At 37.3% G+C, this 22,730-nt stretch overlaps 1 protein-coding gene across 6 annotated transcripts; it reads right to left on the reverse strand.

Annotated features, from left to right (window-relative positions):
• Positions 1 to 1,699: 1,699 nt before the first annotated feature.
• Positions 1,700 to 5,487, reverse strand: LOC130465002 (uncharacterized). Of its 6 annotated transcripts, none has more exons than XR_008925305.1 (7): positions 5,144 to 5,480; positions 4,505 to 4,639; positions 4,110 to 4,195; positions 3,985 to 4,024; positions 2,708 to 2,859; positions 2,319 to 2,427; positions 1,700 to 2,156 (listed from the first exon to the last, which is right to left on the reverse strand). XR_008925305.1 is itself a non-coding variant. In XM_056834087.1 (6 exons), the coding sequence occupies exons 2-5, from the start codon at positions 4,221 to 4,223 to the stop codon at positions 2,353 to 2,355; spliced, it is 381 nt and encodes a 126-aa protein (XP_056690065.1). In that variant the 5' UTR covers positions 4,224 to 4,639; positions 5,144 to 5,487; the 3' UTR covers positions 1,700 to 2,156; positions 2,319 to 2,352. The 6 variants fall into 6 exon arrangements, 2 of the variants coding, with proteins under 2 accessions (XP_056690065.1, XP_056690066.1); XR_008925303.1 differs by having other exon boundaries at positions 2,708 to 2,846; positions 5,144 to 5,478; XR_008925304.1 differs by having other exon boundaries at positions 3,985 to 4,195; positions 5,144 to 5,481.
• Between the last annotated feature and the right edge of the window lie 17,243 nt (positions 5,488 to 22,730).

The following is a 22,730-nucleotide window of genomic DNA, read 5'->3' on the forward strand; positions in this document are numbered from 1 at the left end:
TGTCTATTTACTCTATAAATGATAGATAACTACGTATAATGAAATAAATAGGGTTTATACACATAACAACTAGATTTGAATTCCATGCAGTAAGATGTACTTTACTAGAAAAAACTTTAATACATTTCATTGTTGTTAAGTTTATGTTTCTATTATTCAAAGTCATGTGCTTTTTTGTGTTTCGACCTGTCTTTTCTTAATCCATTTATATAACATGAAATGCGAGGAGCCAAATCAATTCTATACTAATATTAACTTTATCAAATTAAACGGATAGTTCGCCTCATATATTAGTATTATATCACAATTGTTACAAGCTCGTAGGTTGGTATTTTTCTTACTATCATTCCAATAATGGTATGGCAAACATCTTTTCGTAGAGAAACAAGTAGTTGCACATAATTTAAGTTTTATCTCGAATATTTAAGAAAACAAGTGTGTCTATTTACTCTATAAATGATAGATAACTTCGTGATTTTAAAACGGGTTTAAAGAAATAACAACCATCTTTGAATTCCATGCAGTAAGTTGTTTTTAAACGAAGAAAATTCAATCCATCTCATTGTGATTAAGCGCGTGTTTCTACTATTCAAACTCATGTGATTTGTTGTGTTTCGACCTTTCTTTTGAAATCCATTTATAACATGAAATACAAGGAGCCAAATCTATTCTATACTAATATTCACTTTATCTAATTTAATGCAAAATCGCCTCATATATTAGCATTTGTAACAAGCTCGTAGGTTGGTATTGTTCTTACTATTCCTTTATAGTACAACATCATTTTAAATGTGGTATGGCGAACATCTTTTCGTGGCGAAACAAGTAGTTGCACATAATTGAAGTTTTATCTTTAATATTTAAGAAAATAATAGTGTCTATTTACACTATAAATGATAGAGATCTATGTATAATGAAATAAATAGGGTTTAAATACAAAACTACCAGATTTCAAATCTATTTAGTAAGATGTTCTTTACTAGAAGAAACTTTAATCTATTTCATTGTTATTAAGTTTGTGTTTTTTTTATTCAAACTCACATGATTTGTTGTGTTTCGACCTTTCTTTTCTTAATCCATTTATATAACATGAAATACAGGAGCCAAATCAATTCTATACTAATATTCACTTTATCGAATTAAACGGAAAGTTCGCGTCATATATTAGTATTATATCACAATTGTTACAAGTTCGTATGTTGGTATTTTCCTTACTATTCCTTTATAGTATAACATCATTCCAATACTAGTATGAAAAGAATCCTTTCGTGGAGAATTAAGTAGTTATTTAGCTTAATAATATCTATTATTCAAAATTATATGTATATAATAACAAGAATATGGATGAAATATTTTACAACAATGTTTTTGTGCTTTCCAATAAGTTATTTTTAACTGAAAAAATTGAATATAATATTATTTAGCTTTTGTATCTATTATTCAAACTCATGATTTTTAAAGTTTAGACCGTTTTTGTGGAATCTATGCATTTAAAATGATACAATTCTTTATAAAAAAGTACCATTTAAAATAGTTGTCTCTCGCGAGTTTTTTTTTTTTTTTTTTACTTTAAGGTCTTTTTTTGCAAATATTTTTTTAAAAGGTTGTTTTCTCGCAAAAATAAAGGGTTATAAAACATTTTTTTTTGGAAAATTTACTTTAATTTTATCCTGTTGGTTAAAACATATATATTACTCTATGAATAAAATGAATGATCACATTAATAATAGTCTAGTGAGTTGTTGTTTACCTGAGGAAACTTGAATCAATTTTATATACATGCAATTCTATACTGAGTATATGTTTCATTACACTTTATATACCTACATTCTCTTCTATGTAGAGTCATTATCTCCCAACTTTTGAGCTATCATGAGTTCTTCAAACCACTAATCCTAAATCAGCCTGAATCTCTAATTAATACTCCGAATATGGCTTCATTATCATCTACTAACACCCGCCTCAGCCTACCGCCTTATTGGTCCTCTGAAATCAACAGTAGTGGCCTCCGTGAAGTCTTGTTTAGTACAAGAGTAGGATCCCTAATGAAGCCAGTTTGACATAAATGCTCACCACCAGGAGGACCAGGCTTTCTTCCTTCTTTTAGAGCCTTCCTTATATCAGCAGCTTTCCATACTCTTCTGCTTTTGCTCAAGCTGTTTAGCAAGAAAATAATTTAAATAGTGCAGCAAAAAAGCTAATTGTAATCTTTACATAGTGGTGAAGAGTCTGAAGACCTATTAAATTGAATTCCCGCAGGAAAGGACTTTCAGATGAAAGAACAGTGATATAAGCATATAACAAATTAAGAAACTTACATCAGGTGCAATTACTCCAAATTGACTCAGAATCTTAAAGAATATCTACCCGCCAAAATTTCCGGAGCAACATAAGCTGGAGTTCCGACCACACCAGACAGGCTTTAACCTGAAGGAAGGCATCAGAAAGTAAATAACTATATATAGCATATCATTTTCTCTTCTTTGTATCCCTATCTAGCCCCCTCCCCTCTCTTAGTGTGTGTGTGTGTGTGAGAGTGCGTGCAAAACTCTTTAGAGTAGGGACCTTCCTCAGTAGGGCGATTAGAAAAAAATGGTTGAGGTGGAGAATATCAGCACAGTAACGAAAACAGTATGGGAACAACAAATAACTGACAAATATCACCAAAAGCATACAACGACAGAGGAAAACAATCTAGACTTTTCACCTCTTCGAGGTACAGCAACATGGAATTGTGTGAAAGCTCATCCAAGTATCCAACTGTTGAGTACCCATCATGACCTTGAACTTGATATTCAAAAGCACAAGTCATGCCAGCTGAAAGTGATGCTAAATTATGATGTACCCTGCACATACATACTATTCATAACTATAAAATTATTCAATTGTGCTAAAGAAGACTTAACATGAAACACTGTCAAAAGAAGCGTCAAGCATAATAAATTTACAAACCCACATACCATTAACAATCCTAACTGCGAGGCCAAAATCTGCAAGCTTCAAGTCCCCTTAATATGTTTAGTCTATAGAACAGTAATTAATGACATTTCTAATTAATCAAAACCCACAAAGACTTCATTCCCGTACATCATAAGCTTGCGACAAAAAATGTTCTCAATTCAGACAGATCCCTTTAATATCGTGAGTTTTTAAAAGGTATAGCGATTGACGAAATCTCCAAACTTAAAGGTATTTGCAGGATTACGGAAAACCTAAGACCTCAGCTCTTTTTTCCTGAAGGCATCACATTGCCTATTAGACAGTAGAAATTCAAAGTAGGGAAGCCCGTATGTAATAAAATTTGAACCCGCACACATTGACACATATGACAAGGGATTTTTGTAACTGCATGTCTATGACAAATTATAAGTCTTTAGGCCTAATATGGAGTAAAACAAGGCTTTCAGTTGAAACGAAATGTCTAAGTAACATAACATGCAAGTCTAACATCAAGCGGATATCTTAATGATGAGGCAATCATATAGCAAGTAAAGCTATCAAAATTAAACTGAGAAGCAAGAGCCGAGGTAGGCTCCTCTCCAGTACACTTTAGTATGTGAAAGGAAGGAGAAGAGACAGGGAAGATGGGCCAACTGTCTTCCTCTTCCCTTTCACAGTCTACCAGAGCACTAAAGCCTCTAATCATTCAATCCTCAGATGTAACCTTTTGATTGTACAAAGACTACAAACAGCTAAAAATAAGGGTCTGAAAATCACTGAGCACAAGTAAACTTCCCAAACACAGGAAAACAAATTATGACAGATATAGCATGTCAAATTATTCACTACAATCAAACCCTTTTCTTTAGTTCTCAACCCCAGATAAACCAATTGTTAATTTCACTTTCTGCATATTCTAAACCAGAAATATGCATTACCCATATGATAAAATCTGAAAATAAAAGAATTCCATTTAAAAAGTAAGGCTTAGAATAATAGAAGCTAGAAAAAGAGTTAAAGAGGGAGAGAGAGAGTGGGGCTTACTGAGCCAACTGCTCTGTAATAAACCATGGAAGATAGCTCCCTGAAAGATGAATAAACCGGAAGCTTATCGGAATGCTTAATTCTCCGAAAACCCAATTGAGAAGAAGGGCAAGAAATTAGGGTACCGCCATTGATTCCGGTAAAGGGGAGAAAGACATTGATAAGGTTGTGCGCCATGAGTGCCAATCCCATTTTGCTTCAAAGTTCCCAACTGCCGATTTGCTCACCAAAATACCCATATATTATTAACATTAAGTAAAAGGTCAAATCCTTAACTAAGATTTACAAATTTTAAAATCCATTGGTGCGTTCATCCGCCTCCAGGAGGTCAGGTATTGGTGAGTGATTTGTAAATGTTTGCAGGATTATGGAAAACCATAAGACCTCAATCTCTTTTTTCCTGAAGGCATGACAGAGGCAATTGAAGTAACACTACCAAGGAGATCTAAACATAGCTACTCTTATTCGTGAAAGAGAAGTCATCCTAGACTATTAATAGACAAACATGGATTGTACTTACATGCTAAACTCTCAGCATCATCATCAATTTCAGCACCATAGGGCTTTTGATCATTTCTACTAAAGACCACTTGTCCATGCTTTTCGAAGAGAATTAGAGATCATCAAACATATCATCAGTGTCTTCGTTTACATTCTGCAAAAATATATCCCATTCATCATGCTCAAAAACAACTCTCACTAATGGGTAAAGTCAGCAGCTTTTTAAGCACAAGTTCCAACACAAAACAAGAAAACAAGAGAAACAGTGAAATTAGAGCTACCTAATTTCCAAATTTCGACATTGCCTATTAGACGGTAGAAATTCAAAATAGGGAAGCCTGTAGGTAACCAAGCAAGAAACGACGGAGAAAACACAATACCATTGAACACGATACCTTAAACACAAACACTAACCAAGCTTGCCAGTATATGTATTTGATCAATGACAACCCTCCAATTCACGGAGTTTCACAATATCTAACAAAATTGAATCCATACACTTCAAGAAAACCTTTTAAATTCGACTTAAGATCAAAGGAAACACAGAATTCATTGTCAATTACGATTGTGAGATCATAATACCTTTGAACTGAGATTAATTGACAATTACATTCAATTGAATCCATATTCTTCATTCAATTGAGAGTAAATTACATACCTCTATATAGAATAGTACTCCAAACCGCCTCCAATAAGATCTTCGATACCAGAAAATTAGGGTTGATGTTCTTCCCCAATTTATGCCTCGAAAATCCAAATAAGAATTAAGCCCATTTTGAAGTTATTTCATTGATTGTCGGAATCATAATAGAGAATCGGTTGATGGAGCGCGGGAACTTGAGCTGGGTACGAAGGTTTTGGAACAATGGAGTTTTTTTGAGATTGAAGAACACGGTGAAGAACTGAAGAAAAGGAGGGAGATTGGAGAAAGGAAGGGGAAAATCACGTCGTATTGATGTTGTATTCATTTTGTATTCCTAATGATATACGTATTCTATTTGCCATGTCTTGCATAGCCAACTCACTCTTTCTCTTACCTAGTCATATACTATTGCCTGGTAAGAAACTAATTTATTTTTATTTTTTAATAAAATATTATTATTATATGCTATATTGGGTACTGTAGCCCCGAGAAAACCCCGAATTTCCTTTTCATTCGTTGGTGGTTGCATCTCTAGAATTGCTTTGATTTTGGAAGGATCAGCCTCGATGCCCCGAGAGCTGATAACATATCCGAGCAACTTGCCTGACGTTACCCCGAATGCGCACTTTTGAGGATTGAGTCTCATGTTGTATTGCCTGAGCCTGTTGAAAAACTTTCGAAGTACTGAGGTATGCTCGTGTCGCTCTTTGGACTTGACATATACCTCAATTTCCCTGTAAATCATATCGCTCATGATGGTTGTGGCTGTCCATTGATAGGTAGCCCCTGCGTTCTTTAGTCCGAACGGCATAACTGTGTAGCAATATGTACCCCACTGAGTGATGAAGGTTGTCTTCTCCATATCCTCCTCTGCCATGGGAATCTGATTGTAGCCTGCATACCCGTCCACAAAAGAGAGTAAGGCATGATTTGCGGTGTTGTCGACCAAGATGTCGATGTGAGGCAATGGAAAACCGTCTTTAGGGCTGACCCTGTTCAGATCTCTGTAGTCCACACACATTCGTACTTTTCCGTCTTTCTTTGGGACTGGGACGACGTTTGCGATCCATTCTGGATACTTTGCTTCTCGAATAAACCTGGCCTCTAGCTGCTTAGAGACCTCTTCTTGAATTTTGAGGGAAACGTCCGGTTTCTTGCGACGGAGTTTCTGCTTGATGGGCTTTGAACCTGGAATGAGGGGAATTGTATGCTGACCGATGTTTGGATCAACCCGTGGCATATCATGATAGGACCATGCGAAGACGTCTATGTACTCTGCAAGTAGCTTGATAAGATCATCCCGCTCTGCTTGAGAAAGAGTTAGACCAATCTGAACTAGTTTTGAATCACCGTTGTTAGAGAGGTTAATTTTTTTTGTTTCCTCAATTATGGGCATCCTGTTTTCATGATTTTCAATAGCTTTTAGAATTTCAAGGTCAGTTTCTTGTGAAGCAAGGTTGTTTGGATTAGGATTGTGTTTTGAATTAGAACTCGAAGAGTAAGCAGAAATTGAAGTCTTATTGAAATCAGCAATCATTACATCGACTGTTTTGACTTGAAGCTCGGCCTTTAGAGGCTCTCTATTGATGCAAGACTCTAGTCCTAGACTCTTAGACTCGTTGCTAGACTCGAAAATTGAAAGACAAACTCTGGACTTGAACAAAGACACTAATCTTAAAGATAGTTCTCGGGGTATTCCCAAACATCCACGCCATCGTCATAGTCATCATAGGCGGGGCTACATGCACAGATCTTCAAGACTTGATCCTAGACTTGGTCCCACGTGCTGTAGGGAAATGCAGCGAAGCAGCCTTTGCATGAAGTATTGAGCCCTAAGAGGAACATTCTCACCATTTTGCAATGGGCTGCAGGATCCCAGCTCTTGGATCTTTTGTCGACTGGAGGGTCGGGTGTAGGGCCAAGTGGTGTGATGACCTGCTTTTCGACCAGCCGATCGAATGCCTCACTGTAAGACATTTCGAGGTTTGTAGAGACCCTTTGTGGTCTGCCTTGAAAGTTGCGCTGATTGGTGTTGATCTTGAAATTGTTCGGCTTTGGACCTTGAGGAGCCTCTAGGGCGTTGACCTCGTGGACCTTGTGTGTTGCTTCAGCTTTCTTACCCTTCCACTTTTCAGCTTGTGGAGCCGGGACTGTTGGTGCTTTCATCAGGTCGTCCTCTATATCGACCCCAATGTCATAGGTTCTCTTGAAGCTTTCCAAGCCTAGGTACTTCATGTGAGTATTGCATTTCGGAAGAAGTCCAACAATGAAGATCTTGACCAGTTCTCTCTCGGAGGGTCGGGTCACCATTTGGGATGCCATTTCTCTCCACCGGTTGAGGTAATTAGTGAAGCCTTCCTGAGGTCCTTGCCTGAGAACCTCTATCTCCCTTAGAGTAGTTTTAAAGTTGAATATTGGGCTGATACTGCTCCATGAATGCTCGAGCGACCGCTTCCCATGTACTGGTTTGATGTTCTTTGAGTGAGTAATACCACTTCTGGCAGATAGGTTCTAGGGACATAGGGAATACCACAGGGTATAGCTCGAGTTCGACCCCCTTAATGGCCATTGTAGCTCTGAAGTTCTTGAGGTGATACTTAGGATTGTCAGTCGACTTGAATTTTGGAATGTCATTGGCGGAGAATTTGTCTGGAAGATTCGCCTTCCCCTTGAGATTGTCCTCCATTGAGGTGTCAAAATAGTTCTCTTGATTGGTGACCTTATTGACCAGACTCTCGATCTTCTTGGTTAAGTCATCGGTGGGTGCGGCCTGTTCCACAATACCCAATCGGTTGCTTATGCTCTCCACATTGGTGTTGAGGCTGGCGGCAGCTTCTATGAGTTAGGTGAGTTGGTCGGGGGCAGACATTTGGACTAATTCTTGAAAGGGACTGGAAGTTTGATTTCTAGGAGATGAACTGGCTGCTCGTTCGATGCCGACTATGAGTGAGGCTAGGGCTGATGGAGTTCTTTTCAACATTTCTCCTCTTCGGCGAACCCACATGATCCTTGGACTCCTAGTTAGGACACACCATATGATTTAGAATTTTTAGAACTTGGACTTCCCGACACATGATATGATATGCATGCAATGAATGAGACCTAGACTTGACTCTAAGTGCCACTCCGAAGATTCGGGACTTTGGATTTTGTACTTGTATTCGGGGTTTGCAACCCGTTGGAAGTGTTTGAGAGGAGCCTTCATTCTTTTGTGGAAGTTGACTCCTTGTGCTAGGACTTGGAATATCGAAAAAGAATATTTCGACCTATTGGAATTTGAACTATTTTAGGGGAATTTCAACCCATCGAGTTTGGAAATTGGACTTGTATTAGGAGATTGAATTTTGTATTATTTCAAGGGAATTTCAACCCGTCAATATTTTAGGGGGATTTCAACCCATTGGATTTGGAATATTTCAAGGGAATTTCAACCCGATTGAAAGGGAATTGATTTTGTATTATTTCAAGGGAATTTCAATTTCAACCCATTGGATTTGGAATATTTCAAGGGAATTTCAACCCGCTAGATCTCGAAATATTTTAGGGGAGTTTCAACCCGTTGGATTTTGAAGTATTTTAGGGGAGTTTCAACTGGTGGATTTTGAAGTATTTTAGGGGAGTTTCAACCAAATTGGACAATTTGGAACTTGTATTATTTCAGGGGATTTTCAACCCGTTGGAAGTATTTGGAAATGGGGTTTGTATTGTTTCAGGGGATTTTCAACCCGTTGGAAGTATTTGGAATTTCGTTCTTGGGAGCAATGGAAAGCAAGATTATTTTTGTAGATTGAAGATGAGCTTTGAAATTTGCATTAGATTCAAAGTTTGAACCTTGAAATGGAAAAGACGCACTATATGAGGCCTTGTGTTTTGAAAATTCCGGCATTATGCCGCCACGGAATTGAAGCATTTGATTTGGAACTTTGACTTTTGAAAAAAGAAAAGGATTTGAATGGGAATTTGAAGGTTAAAAGTCCGGCATTATGCCGCCGTGGACTTGAAATTTTAAATCGTTTGAAAATGAAATTGAAATAGAAAATTTAGCATTACGCCATCATGGATTTGAAATTGGAAGCTTCGAATATAGGACTTGAGATTGAATTTAGAACTTCGAACTTGAGGTTTGAAATACGGAATGGAAAAGTCGGCATTACGACGGCATGAATTTGGAACTTGACACTTTGAGATAGGACTTGGAGTTTTGAAAGATTGAATTGAAAAATCGGCATTACGCCGGTCATGAGTTTGGACATTTGAATTTGAGGTTTCGATATTGAAATTGGTGATTTGAGTTTGAGGTTTGAAGAATGTTTGAAGTAGAAAGTCCGGCATGACGCCGTTTGGACTTGGGTTTAAAATTTGAGATTTGAATTGGAAGATCCGGCATTATGTCGTCGTTGGCTTTGGACTTGGACTTGAAGTTTGAAATTTGAATTGGAAAATCCGGCATCATGTCGCCGTTGGATTTGAATTTTGAAATTGAAACTCGAAATTTGGATTAGAAAATCCGGCATTATGACGCCGTTGGATTGAATTTGAATTTAAAACATGGAAATTGGACTAGAAAATCCAGCATTATGACGCCGTTGGATTGAATTTGAATTTGAAACTTGGAATTTGGACTAGAAAATTCGGCATTATGACGCGGTTGGATTTGATTTGAAGTTGAAACTTGGAATTTGGACTAGAAAATCCGGCATTATGACGCCGTTGGATTTGAATTTGAAATTTGGCATTTTTGCGTGAGGCGTGTTTGAGGGTTTTGAATCAAATGGAGTGGCACTCCTAAAAGACCTTGAATCGGCGATTTTAGATGCATGGGTTTGAATGATGCTCCTAGGGGTTTGGTTTCCTAGTTGGAGGCTAATGGGTTTTGGCAAGCTAGAACTCGAGGTTAGTCATTCACGCGTGCAAAGACGCCCGCACAATGCACAAGTAGCACGTTGCCACACTAGTCATGAATATGAATGCGACATGAAAAGTTCTCAACCTAAGGTCGGTCTAAGTTCTGTATGATGCAAGTGGTCGGCTTTGGGTGTCAAAAGGTACTTGACTAAGAGACGGATCCGGCGACAACTTGCACATCCGTCTAAGGGACGTGTGTGTCGGCAGACGACCTCCATACTTGATATCGGGAATGTCAAGTAAATGCCAAGTTTCTGTAGGCGCGGAAATGGTCACACACTTTGGTCGGGAACCGTATGGAGAGTCACCATTTCGTTGCCCCCGGGGCTAGCCCGAATGTAGAACGCATCCGTTTGGGCAAGGTAGAAATTCGTTTTGCACAAATATGGTTTTCGAAAAATGCATGAAATGCCTAGAAATTGAAAATTGAAATCGTACTTGAATGTTGTATTTGAAAAGCTCGTTTTTCGACATTCGTTCTCGACTTTTGGGAGCGTCCTTCAAGATTCAAAAATAGACTAACTCCCAACACGAAAATTTGAGCAAAAGTGGGCAACAGGCCACTGTGAGCCACTGTCCTGGATGCAGGCAGCGGCGTTTGGCGCAGGTGGCTGCGCCTAGCTCCATTGCTGGGATCCAGTACTTAAGCAAATCAGTGGCTTGCTGCTCGAAATCTGCTCGTATTTTCGAAATTGAAATTAGAAAATTCCCCAGTGGAGTCGCCAGAATTGTAGGGGGTATTTTTGCTCGAATTGCTTTTTTTCCCTACAAGGGTCAGTTTTTAGAAACCTTTGAATTTTCGGATCTTGAAGGAGTCGCCACCAAACATTATTTTAGGGTCCCGTTTGGAAAGACCAAGAGTGACTCGATTTGGATAAGGCTTTGAATCTTCGAAACGGATGGGTGAGATCCGGGCACGGGAACGAGATGCTTATTCCGCGAGTTTTAGAAACTATTCAAGTACGTGGCACAACATTTTCGAAAAATACCCTAGTTTAGACTATGTGGGTTTGAATTTAGAGCAAATTGAATTTCTATTTTGTATTGTGGTCACTTTGCTTTAAAGTTAATTTAAGGGAACCTAAGATCGGTTTGTCCAAGAAATTATCTTTGTTAAGCGTGATGTAACCTTGCATTTTGTTGTATTTAGCATGTGCGGTGATGAAAGCAATAAAGCAAATAAAGCAACATCACAATAGTAAATAAGTGCGGAATTAGTAAATACAAGACCCCCTAGAGATGGACTAGGGAGTAGGTCCACATTGCCTAGAAGGACTAGGCAAGTAAAGTTGCATAATTGAAAGTAAAGTGCGGAATTGAAAGGTGCATAATTGAAATTGCAATATTGAAATTTGAACTTGGGCACATGAAATCCGAACGCCAAACAGCTACTTAAAAATAAGTGCGTTCGACACGAATTCAAAGCCAAAAATCTCAACTTGGGAGAAGTTGCTCACCCCAAAGTATCCTAGATTTTCCATATGGAACTTGAACTTGAAAGCTTGAAATATTGAACTTGAAATACTTGAACTTGAACTTGAAATATTGAACTTGAACTTGAAATATTGAAATTAAGAGACTTGAATCTCAAAGATCGGGCCTTTTAATGTTGAAAAGGTTAGATCTTTGATGTGCTCTTACTTTGAAAGAACCCTGGTTTAGGGAAGTAGTCATGAGCAACCCTAAACATTGTTGGATTTTGAAATTTGAAAACTTGAACTTGTATATTGAAAAATGGAGTCTTGAATCTCAAAGACTAAACCTTTAAAAGTTAGAAAGGCATCATCTTTGATTACTCCATGTTTGAAAATGATTCTAGTTCAAAGAAGTGATTACAAACAACTTTGAACATCCTTGAATCTTGAAAGTTTGCATTTTTGTATTTTGAAAAGTTTGGATTTTGAAGAAATGTATGATTGTTGCAAGTGACATTTTTAAGAGTAAAAATGCCAACTTACTAATCGTTTTGAAATAGAAAATCAAAGCAACATTGAATAGATTAGGGTTGGGACTCGGAATTACCTAGTTAGGTTTAGGCAAGCTTTCCGATTAGAACTCCCAATTGCTTAAAGCTTGAAGATTGTATGGTGTTTTTGGAGGATTTTGTATTGATGTTTGTATTGAATTTTGAGGTGCAATTTTTGTATTACGACGTTGTATGTCGATTTTCGCCTCCCTAAACTACTCAGAATTAGGGGTATTTATATGGGAGTTTGCTGCTAAACGCCAGCCATTGCCAGCGCTGTGTGCAGCTGGCAGCGCCCAGCGCTGGTGATGTGGCGTGGATGCTGCCGAAAAGGACGGAAAGATGTCGTCCTTGCTTTTGGATTGTATTGATGTACCATTGTACGACCAGTACGACCTTGGCACGTAGTGATTGCTTGGGGATTAAAGCTTAGCTTTCGTCTAAAAACAAGCCGTTTCGGGTTTTTGAATTCGGTTTTACGGGATGAGGCCCGGCTTGCTCGATTTTGTGGGTCGGCGCCCGAATTTGACGTGCCTTATATGATTTTGAGTGGCAAAGGCCTTGTAAAACCAATGGGATAGTCCATTGGGTGAGATTGTACTTGGATTTTGAACTTGATTTTGAAATTTGTATTTTATACCGAGTTCCGGAAGGGGAACGGCCTCGGAGATTGGATTTTGGCTCTTGGATTTTGGACATGCTTCTAGCAATTGGAATTTCCGCACGGAGTTGCTCCAACTACCTAACAAGGATAATGGTATCGTCATCATCCCAATGAGGAGACACAAATTAGGTGTCTACAGTGAGCCAACACTTCGAGTTATGCTGTACGATGAAAATGCCAACTGCGAGATAATGAAAGCTGCCTTGGACTTTTCACCTGAAGTAAGAGGCAACGCCGCCCTAAGGCAAGAGATATACAAGCTCCGCATGTCCACAAAATACAACAAAAGAGTCTCGAGGCGAGTCTTGAAAGCGGGGGACTTCGATCTCCGAAAAATGGAAGTTGTGGGACGAGCTAACGAGCAAGGAAAACTGACCCCTACTTGGGAAGGCCCATATGAGATATACGATGAGGTACGAGACGCAACATATCGCATTCAGGACATGCAGGGTCATCCAATTCTTCGGACATGGAACGCGGACAATCTGAAAAATTACTATTTCTAAAAAGATTATAGCATCAAGTTATCATAGTTTATTCCAATTCAAGCCTATATGGCCCCAGTAGAGTAGTTTCTTTGTACTTGGATAATTCGCCTTGCAAAAATTATAAATAAAATTACTCTACCTTACTACCTTTGCTCGACATTTTTATTCTTTTAACGGAAAGCCTAATTGTTTAACGGCCTAAGAAGTGGCCTAGATTAGCATACGTCCATAACAAGACTAATTGATTGAAGCTTAAGAAGTGTTAGGTTATGATACATATGACAATTCATAAATCATGCGGAAAAACCATAAAGCCAGGAAAGCATATTATTTACACATAATCATTTAGCAAAGTTTAGATGCATACACTTTGTTGCGTGCCTTCCCTAGCTGCGCCCGAACCGAACAAGAACAAGTCTTTAGGACTCCAAATGTCGTCCCTCCGTAGATAGTCCACAGCACATCCGGATCCGCCTTAAGTTTGACCAACTAGGATCGCCCTTAAGGTACTTAGAATTTTCGGCTATTGTAGGCAATTATGTGACTGAATTTTTGCTCTCAAAAATCACTTTGAATACTTGAATACTTTAATTGTCTCTATAAATTATGACCCTAGGCACCTATTTATAGAGGTATGGAAAAGGAACTGGAATCCTATTAGGATACGAATTAATTAAACACGAATCCTAATAGAATTCTTATTTTAATTAATTATTCCTTTTAGGTTTAGGAATTTAATCATATGTCAAAACCTGATAGCTTTAGGATTCGTATAGCACACAAACACACACACACACGCACAGCAGCCCACGAGGGGCGCATGCGCGCGCGCGCAGCCCGCGAGCTCGCAGCCCATTGCCACGAGGCCCACACGCTGCCGCAGCCTTGGCGCGCGCTGGGCCTGCCTTGCGGTGGGCCTGGCGCAGCCTTGGCTGGTGCGTTGTGGCGCGCTGGCTTGCTGCGCGATGGCCCCGGCTTCGTGCTGGGCCTTCGTCTGGCAGGCCTCGTCCGATGCTAATTCGTACGATACGCTTCCGATTAATTTTCCGATTCCGATAATATTTCCGATTCTGACAATATTTCCGTTTTCGGCAATATTTCCGATTCCGGCAATATTTCCATTTCCGATAATATTTTCCGATACGTACCATGTTTCCGTTTCCGGCAACATCTACGACTTGGATAATATTTATATTTCCGATACGATCCATATTTCCGTTTCCGGCAATATCATCGTTTCCGGAGTATTCATTTCTTGCCTGTGACGATCTCAGCTCCCACTGAAACCAAGATCCGTCGATTCCGAATATCCATAGATGGAGTATTTAATGCCATTAAATACTTGATCCGTTTACGCACTATTTGTGTGACCCTACGGGTTCAGTCAAGAGTAAGCTGTGGATTAATATCATTAATTCCACTTGAACTGAAGCGGCCTCTAGCTAGGCATTCAGCTCACTTGATCTCACTGAATTATTAACTTGTTAATTAATACTGAACCGCACTTATTAGACTTAACATAGAATGCATACTTGGACCAAGGGCATTATTTCCTTCAGTCTCCCACTTGTCCTTAGGGACAAGTGTGCATTTCCTAATTCCTTTGTCGCTCGATGCTTGCTCTTGAACATAAGGTAAGAGTTGTCATCCTTATTATGTCCAGAGGTGTTTCTCAGTTTCAGAGTTCAACTGATCAAATAAACAGATAATCATAGCCTATGATTCATCCGAGCATGGCCATGCATTTCACAGTTTCTAGCTCTCCGAGTGGCCTTGTACAACTTTTAAGCATCTCATCCCGATTTATGGGAGGACAATCCCAATCTTGCGATCTTGAGATTAGACTTCGTTTGATAGGTGATTACCTGAGCGTTGCCTTTATAGCCTCCTTTTACGGTGCGACGGTTGGTCAACGTCAAAGCAACCAGTTCTCAAACAAGTAATCTCAAATCACTCAGGTATTGAGGATTTAGTGTCTAATAATTTTAATGAAATTTACTTATGACAGATTTTCATCTCTTACAGTAAAGTTTCATAGGTCTTATCCGATACTAGTCTTCCCAAAGTAAGTATCTATGCAAATGATTATGACATTGCCATGTCCACATAGTTCAATAAACAGAACTACTAGTCATCTTGCATTCTAGTCGTCTAACGTTTTCTATGCGTCCAATTTTATAGAAAACTCCGACCAGGGACCATTTTCAACTTTTGACATTCAAGTTCACTTGATAGACATTTCTTAGTCACAGGACTGGTCCTGACAGTCTATCTTGAATATATCGTCAAATTGAAGGGACTCATCATTTAATACTAAACCAAGATTAAATGGAATATGAAAATACATTTCATATATGATAAATGTTCCACCCCATTGTTTAAGAACCATGGGCCTCAAAACCCATCATTAAAACAATTCATGGAATTCAAAGCTATGCTTGATTTCCAGTGCTACAATGTGAGTGTTGCTTCTCACTTGTTGCATAGGTTTAGTTATCATGCTTTGCCAATTTTAATATCCTTTTCATCGAATGTTCTTCGAGATAGATGATAAGATCTTTTGAGTATGTTTATTTTGTGATCTATTCTTTCTTGCTACAATAGTGGTTCTACGCATTTTGCAATGAAGAACCATTAAGTCAGCAGACATATGATCTCACCCAAGTTCATTGAAGAACTCTTTAACATAAACAACCCTGTTTTATTGCTTCTTAGGCAATAAGTTCTTTCACTTCAACTGTATAGGTTGCTAGTGATGCTTTGTTTGGATTTACTTATCCAAGCAGTTCACAGATATGTGGAAGACTTTCCATCTGTATCTTAGAACACAGAAATTAATATTTAATTTCCCACGCAACAACTCATGGTCTCCAATCCATGTTGCTATTTCAAAACACGATGCTCTATAGCTCGTCCTTGCCAATGGTTAACTCCAAAGGGATCTTTCTTGATCCTTTGCCAGTGTTTCTGCGTGTAGCATCAATATTTAGCATATCTTTATTTCCTTGAATCAAGAACTATTCCTATGTACCTTTTCAAGTACCATAAGTATTCTTGATCTCAATCTAGTTGATCTTCACTTAGATCAATAGAGATTGGTATATGTTCGTCATGCCTAAAGTCATACGATACGTTTTTGGCGATCCTCATATTATATCATTCATGATAAATTCTTTTGCAGAATAATTCCCAATTGAATTCTATTCATGTAACTTTAGCTCATCTAGTTTCAGTAGATACTAAATCCAGCTAAATTCTTTGACATATAATATAGGTTAAGAATCTCACTTAGATCCTTTGATGTTTTAACTTAGTAAATGCTTATACATAGTTCAAACATTCTTTTACTTAGATTTATTCACATGGGTTGAATATCTCCAATGGAGTATTTCGTGTTTGATTTAGTAAATGCCATTACTTAAACCAAAACAATATTATAAGATCTTTGTAAATAGATCTTAGTACCCAGTATGTACTAAGTTTCGCCTTGGTCCATCATTGATGAATAATCTCAAATCTAAGTATTTAGCATTTGAATGTTATTTCACAATAGAGAGATATGTGTGTGATACACATAGGACCAATTAAGTTTTATGTACTCCCACTAAACTTCTTATACATCTATAAGAATCATGTATATTTTATGAAACTAAATACTTATTAGCTTCATTAAAATATAATTCCAATTCCCAATTGCTTGCTTAAATCTGTACTTAGATTTTATAAGCTAGCTTTCTCTTTCAAGCATTTATTTGGATCCATAAATCCTATGACATACCATGTACATAGTTTATTCCAACATTTGATTGAGGAATACGTTTTGTCATCCAATTGTCATATGTACCAATATGCAATCATTGCTTGAATTATAGACTTGAGCATTATGATTATGCATGAGGTTTCAACACAATCCACGCCGTGAATTTGCTTGTAACCTTTAGCAACTAATCTAGCTTTGTGTGTGAACACAATTTCATGTTTGATGGTTTTTATCCTTAAAACAAACTTGCAACCAATAGGTGTGAAACTATTCTTGCAAATCAACAAAATTTCAATTTTGTCATCAAAACATTGGTTATGTTTTATGGCCTTTAACCATCTAAAACATTTGAGTCTATATATGGCCTCTAACCATTTTAGGGAATCTGGGTTTCGTCATAGCTTTCTTACAGGTCACAAACTCATTAATAGTTTGACTGCAAGTTGTAGGTTTCTTCACTATTAATAGAAGAATCTCATAGTTTCATTGACATGAACTCTATGCCTACTTGGGTATCAAACAATAGAATATCAACAGGCACTTTGAGAGTCCTTTGAATATTCTGTTCTCCTTGAAGCACTTGTAAAGTCTTCTAAGAGATGTCTATTCTTTAAAGCCACTTCTAAAGTCCTTAAAGAATACGTGTTCGGATTTTCTAAAGAACTTCGAAAATCCTCCGGAATGTCCGTCTATGTTTGTTGTTCGCCTCGAAGACTTTCGAGGTCTATTTTCTCCCACTTGTCATTTTGGAAACGAATCTCCAAAAGCACATCATTTCGAGCAAACAAACATTATGTTCTCAAAAATTCGTGGTAGAAACAATACCCTTGTGTCTCATTTGAATAAATCACAATGAAACATATATCTATACTTGGGGCCTTAGTTTGTTGAACAACAAACACTAAGCTCCCACTGAGTTTAGGAACTCTTTAGATATATTATGAAAAGATATTTTGAAATTACTTTTCAATAGCTTTGACGAATTTGGTTTAGTTTGGTGGTAGTTGAGCATTTTGTTTTAGAAATTATAGGAAAAGTCTTTATGATTCATCATTGATCGAATCAAGTACTAATTGACTTCGATTATTCCAACTAAGATATGCCATATCTTATGGACCTAGATTGTGAAATTACAACACACAATCATTGATGATCATATTTGGTCTCAAGTAATCATCAACACGATCTAACCTAGATCTTTATGATTTCTTGCCAAGTGGATTTTATACTTCTGAATCTTTGAACTAGCCAAACAGATTCAACTTATATCACATTTGAGTAAATAAACCTATATTCACTCAAATGTGAAATAATAAAGTCATAAAATCTTTCTTTAGCTTTGAACTCTATTGTCTAGGCGTTCTAACAATAGTTCATATCTTTTGTTACTTTCAACAAGTAAGACTAGTTGTCTTAAATTGATCAAGAAATCAATCAACTTTCAAAAGTCCATCAAAATAGAGCTTTTGAATGTTAACTTGTTGATATGGTCTAAGCAACAATGCCAAAGATTAGTGGAACTCAAATCAAGGGGTTGATTTGAACCTAGTAAGGTTCTTTTTGTTTAAAGAGTTGTTTGTTTTAATCAAGCATATTGACTCAAACCGTAAATGACCATTTCATTCAAATAAACAAACAAACATTGTTTTTATTCTTCTGAATGTGAGTCTTTCTGTGTTTGAAAACAGAAATTTAGGTATGCTGATTATGGAACAAAATAGCCATTAAGTTCCAGCCTTTGAAAGGACTTAAAACAAACTAGATGACCCTACAACTAATGTAGCATTGCCATGCTTCATTTCCCACTTGTAGGTCATTAGTGTATCCTAGCTTCCATTATTTGAGTTATTACCGAAGTAAGAACCTCAAGCGGTATATGATACCAAGGAAGTTTGATTGCTAGGTCACTTCTCTTTAAACATAAACTTATAGGTAGAAACGGAATCGTAAATTCCTTTCATTTGTTCCTCGTTTTCCTATTTCTTGTACCCTTTCTTATAGTCTTAAGAATTGAATTCTTTAGTGTTGACTTTTATACTTTGTTAGACATGTCCAATGTCACCCCAACAAGGTTCTTACCATTTTATTTATGTTGAATATTTTTCTTCAACTAGATGATCTTACCAGAAGCTTCTAAAGTTCTCTAAGCTTCGATCTATTCGAATGTCTAGGGACTAGACTCATTCGAGAAATAAATGGACAAAGATATTAGGTTGTTAACCATTGGTAAGGCTGAGCGTTTAAACTCAATGCTTTATGATCTCAAAACTACATTGTATTTTGAATTCACAAGCACCAATCGGTTTGCCATTCGACTTTGATACTCGAAAACAACCATAAAAGTCGCTAAAAGAAACGTACATTTTAAATCGCTCATTTTCTCTCATTTCCGTGAATCGTTCTTGAATTCACTACCAATCGAGGAAATTTACTGTTACCTTTCTAAAAGGATTTACCGCAGTGCAAGATATTAATTATAAACAATAATTAAAACATTCATTGAAGCATGCAAAGTCTAAACATTTATCATGAATAATAACTTGAAAATGAAAGCAATCATGCAATTTAAACAAGTCATTAGCATTTTATTCGAATTATGTGTTCCGGCAGGTCTGAATAAAATGATTCCAAGATCCTAAAATCATTGAAGAATTAAGCACAGTTTGTCGACTTAATTCTAAACATCTTAGGTAAGCAAAAACCTTTTGCTAATAGTCTAGAAACTATTCTTGGTTGATAGGCACGTCTAAGAACTTATTAGGTAAACCTATCGATTTTGCCACGACATAAAAGGACTCCTTACTTATATCGTTGAGTTTCACCAAAACTAAGATGTACTCACAATTATTTGTGTACCTTGCCCCTTTAGGACCAATAAGTAACACCTCGCTGAGCGAAAACTATTACTAGATTGATGTAAAGGATATCCAAGCAAGTGTATATTTTGGCATGGCACCTTTTAACTCAATTTTTAAGTTTGGAACTTAAGGCTCTTACTATGTTGGTTAGATTTTAAGTGAACTAAAATCCTTAATCATGCAACATAATCAAGCCGCAATCTCATGCATAATTAACACATATTTAAAGCAATAAATAACTTAAAGCATGCATAAGATAAATGTGATCTAGTATGGCCCGACTTCATCTTGAAGCTTTAACTTCAAAGTCCGTCTTGAAAATCTCCATGGGAGGAACCATTTTCTTCAAATAGGATAAGCTATAATTAAAACTAATTACAACTATTTGATGGTACGCAGACCATATTTGAATTGAAAAACAACTTTGGTACTTTAGACCAATTACATTCAAATTAATGGTACGCAGACCATATTTTCTATCATATTTGGGCCATACTAGTCACTTCATAACCTGCAAAACAGTACATATACAATATATACCATTCACCCATTCATTATCATGATGGCCCACATAGCTGGTTAGTAAAACACATTATGCATCACATAAACATTTGCAGCAATTAATCAAGGGCACCAACAATCTACAAATTATTCAGTCCTTATTAATTCTAATCAAGTTGTTTTAACCTTAAGGATTTGTAGACCTAATCAAGAGTTTATGACTAAAAAGGGCTCCCACTTAAACCAATAAATTCATATGCTTAACTAATTTTAACATAAAAATGTATTTTTAGTCTAACCGGAAACATACAAATTTAATTAAAATTTAAAGCTCATATAAATTTATAATTGAATCCAAAATTTAATTTAATTTCAGTCGTATTTAAATTAATTCACGATTTTAATTTTAGTAAAATAATTAGAATAAATAAAATTTATTATAATTACAATATTCAAAATTAAAATCCAAGAAAATAATTTAAATTATTAATTTTAAAATTAATTAAAATTACGTAAACTCAAAATTTCAAATTAAAATTTCAAAACGATCTAATCGCAACGCAACAATCCCACGCAACGCACGCCCATGGGCCACACGCACACAGCCATCGCTGGCCATGCGCGCGCAGCCCATGCGCTGCGTCGCATCGCTGCTGCTCACCATCGCAAGGCATCAATCGAACATGCGAGCTGGTGCTCGCTGCGCGCGCCAGCGCTCGATGCACGCGAGCCATCGCTCGCTGCGCTCGCTTGCCAGCGCTCGATCCATGCAAGCCATCGCTCGCTGCGCGCCTGCCTTTCCCGCACGCGAGCTTGCGCTCATCGCACGAGGCAGCAGTATGCGAGCTGGCGCTCGCTGCGCGCGAGCCATCGGCGCTGTGCGTAGCGCTCGTGGCACGCGAGCTTGCGCTCGCTGCGCGCGAGGCTCCGCATGCTTGCGCGAGGCAGTGCGCGCTGTGGCGCAGCACGCTTGCTGCCCACACGCGACTGCTCGTGCTTTGCTCTCGCCCCTGCCCACACGCCCATTGCTCACATCCCACGACACAAGGCAGGGCTGCTGCCTTATGCTCGTGCACCATGCCCTTGCTCGCTGCATTCGTACCGCATGGGCGACGAGCTCCCTTGCTCGTCGTCGCATGCCGCACTATACAACACCCCTTAAGGGTAACACGTAGCGTCCATTGCTTTGTGTGTGCAAGTTATATGAGCGAGTCGCATAAAAATTAAAAATTTATATTCAAAATTATGACAAATTAATAAATAATATTAATTTCATAATTTTAGGGCGAAAAATGAAAAGTTATTATTTGAATTGATTTCTGATTAACATGGATTCAAGTCTAGTCATAAAATTTAAAATTTAACATAAATTTACAATTTTTATGGTGGTTTCTTTAATCATAGGTATCTAATTAAATTATAACTAATTATGAAAATCAAATTAATTAGAAATCATTCCAATTTTCAACAAAGTAATCATAATTACAATTGATTGCATAATTAACAAGGCTAGGCATTCAAACTTGTTAACTTACAGTAGGTCAATCAAAAATTCAAGATTTATCAACAAGAATCCCAAATATTTAATTTAACATCTTAATTTACGAAATTTGCATTCGAAAAACTAAAACCTCCGAAAAGTCATAGTTAGGCTTCGAATTTGAGAATTCTGGGTTCGGCCGAAAAATAACATTTTTGCCAAAATTTTAGAATGCCTTTACATGCGGAATTGACACAAAAATCACTCGATTTGGATGAGTAACGAAGAAACTGCCGAAAACTGCGTACGTATAATTAAATAAACGCAATTTGCAATTAATTAACAATTACGAAAATTAATCACCCCTTTTAATTCTTGTAAATTTGTAATATTTAACCATGTTCATGCAATTTAGATTATGAAAATAATAAGAGGCTCGTGATACCACTGTTAGGTTATGATACATATGACAATTCATAAATCATGCGGAAAAACCATAAAGCCAGGAAAGCATATTATTTACACATAATCATTTAGCATAGTTTAGATGCATACACTTTGTTGCGTGCCTTCCCTAGCTGCGCTTGAACTGAACAAGAACAAGTCTTTAGGACTCCAAATGTCGTCCCTCCGTAGATAGTCCACAGCACGTCCGGATCCGCCTAAGTTTGACCAACTAGGATCGCCCTTAAGGTACTTAGAATTTTCGGCTATTGTAGGCAATTATGTGACTGATTTTTTGCTCTCAAAAATCACTTTTAATACTTGTATACTTTAATTGTCTCTATAAATTATGACCCTAGGCACCTATTTATAGAGGTATGGAAAAGGAACTGGAATCCTATTAGGATACGAATTAATTAAACAGAATCCTAATAGAATTCTTATTTTAATTAATTCTTCCTTTAGGTTTAGGAATTTAATCATATGTCGAAACCTGATAGCTTTAGGATTCGTATAGCACACACACACACACACAC

This window comes from Spinacia oleracea, unplaced genomic scaffold (genome assembly GCF_020520425.1).
Source record: "Spinacia oleracea cultivar Varoflay unplaced genomic scaffold, BTI_SOV_V1 SOVchr0_033, whole genome shotgun sequence".
NCBI lineage: Eukaryota > Viridiplantae > Streptophyta > Magnoliopsida > Caryophyllales > Amaranthaceae > Spinacia > Spinacia oleracea.

What these genes read in the sequence shown, in the direction of transcription:
- LOC130465002 (XM_056834087.1), bottom strand. Translation starts at nt 4,223, where the DNA reads ATGGGTATTTTGGTGAGCAAATCGGCAGTTGGGAACTTTGAAGCAAAA. An exon ending in CTTTACCGGAATCAATGGCG is followed by an intron (nt 4,025 to 4,109) that starts GTACCCTAATTT and finishes TTCATCTTTCAG; the next exon opens with GGAGCTATCTTCCATGGTTT. An exon ending in ATTACAGAGCAGTTGGCTCA is followed by an intron (nt 2,860 to 3,984) that starts GTAAGCCCCACT and finishes AGTTATGAATAG; the next exon opens with TATGTATGTGCAGGGTACAT.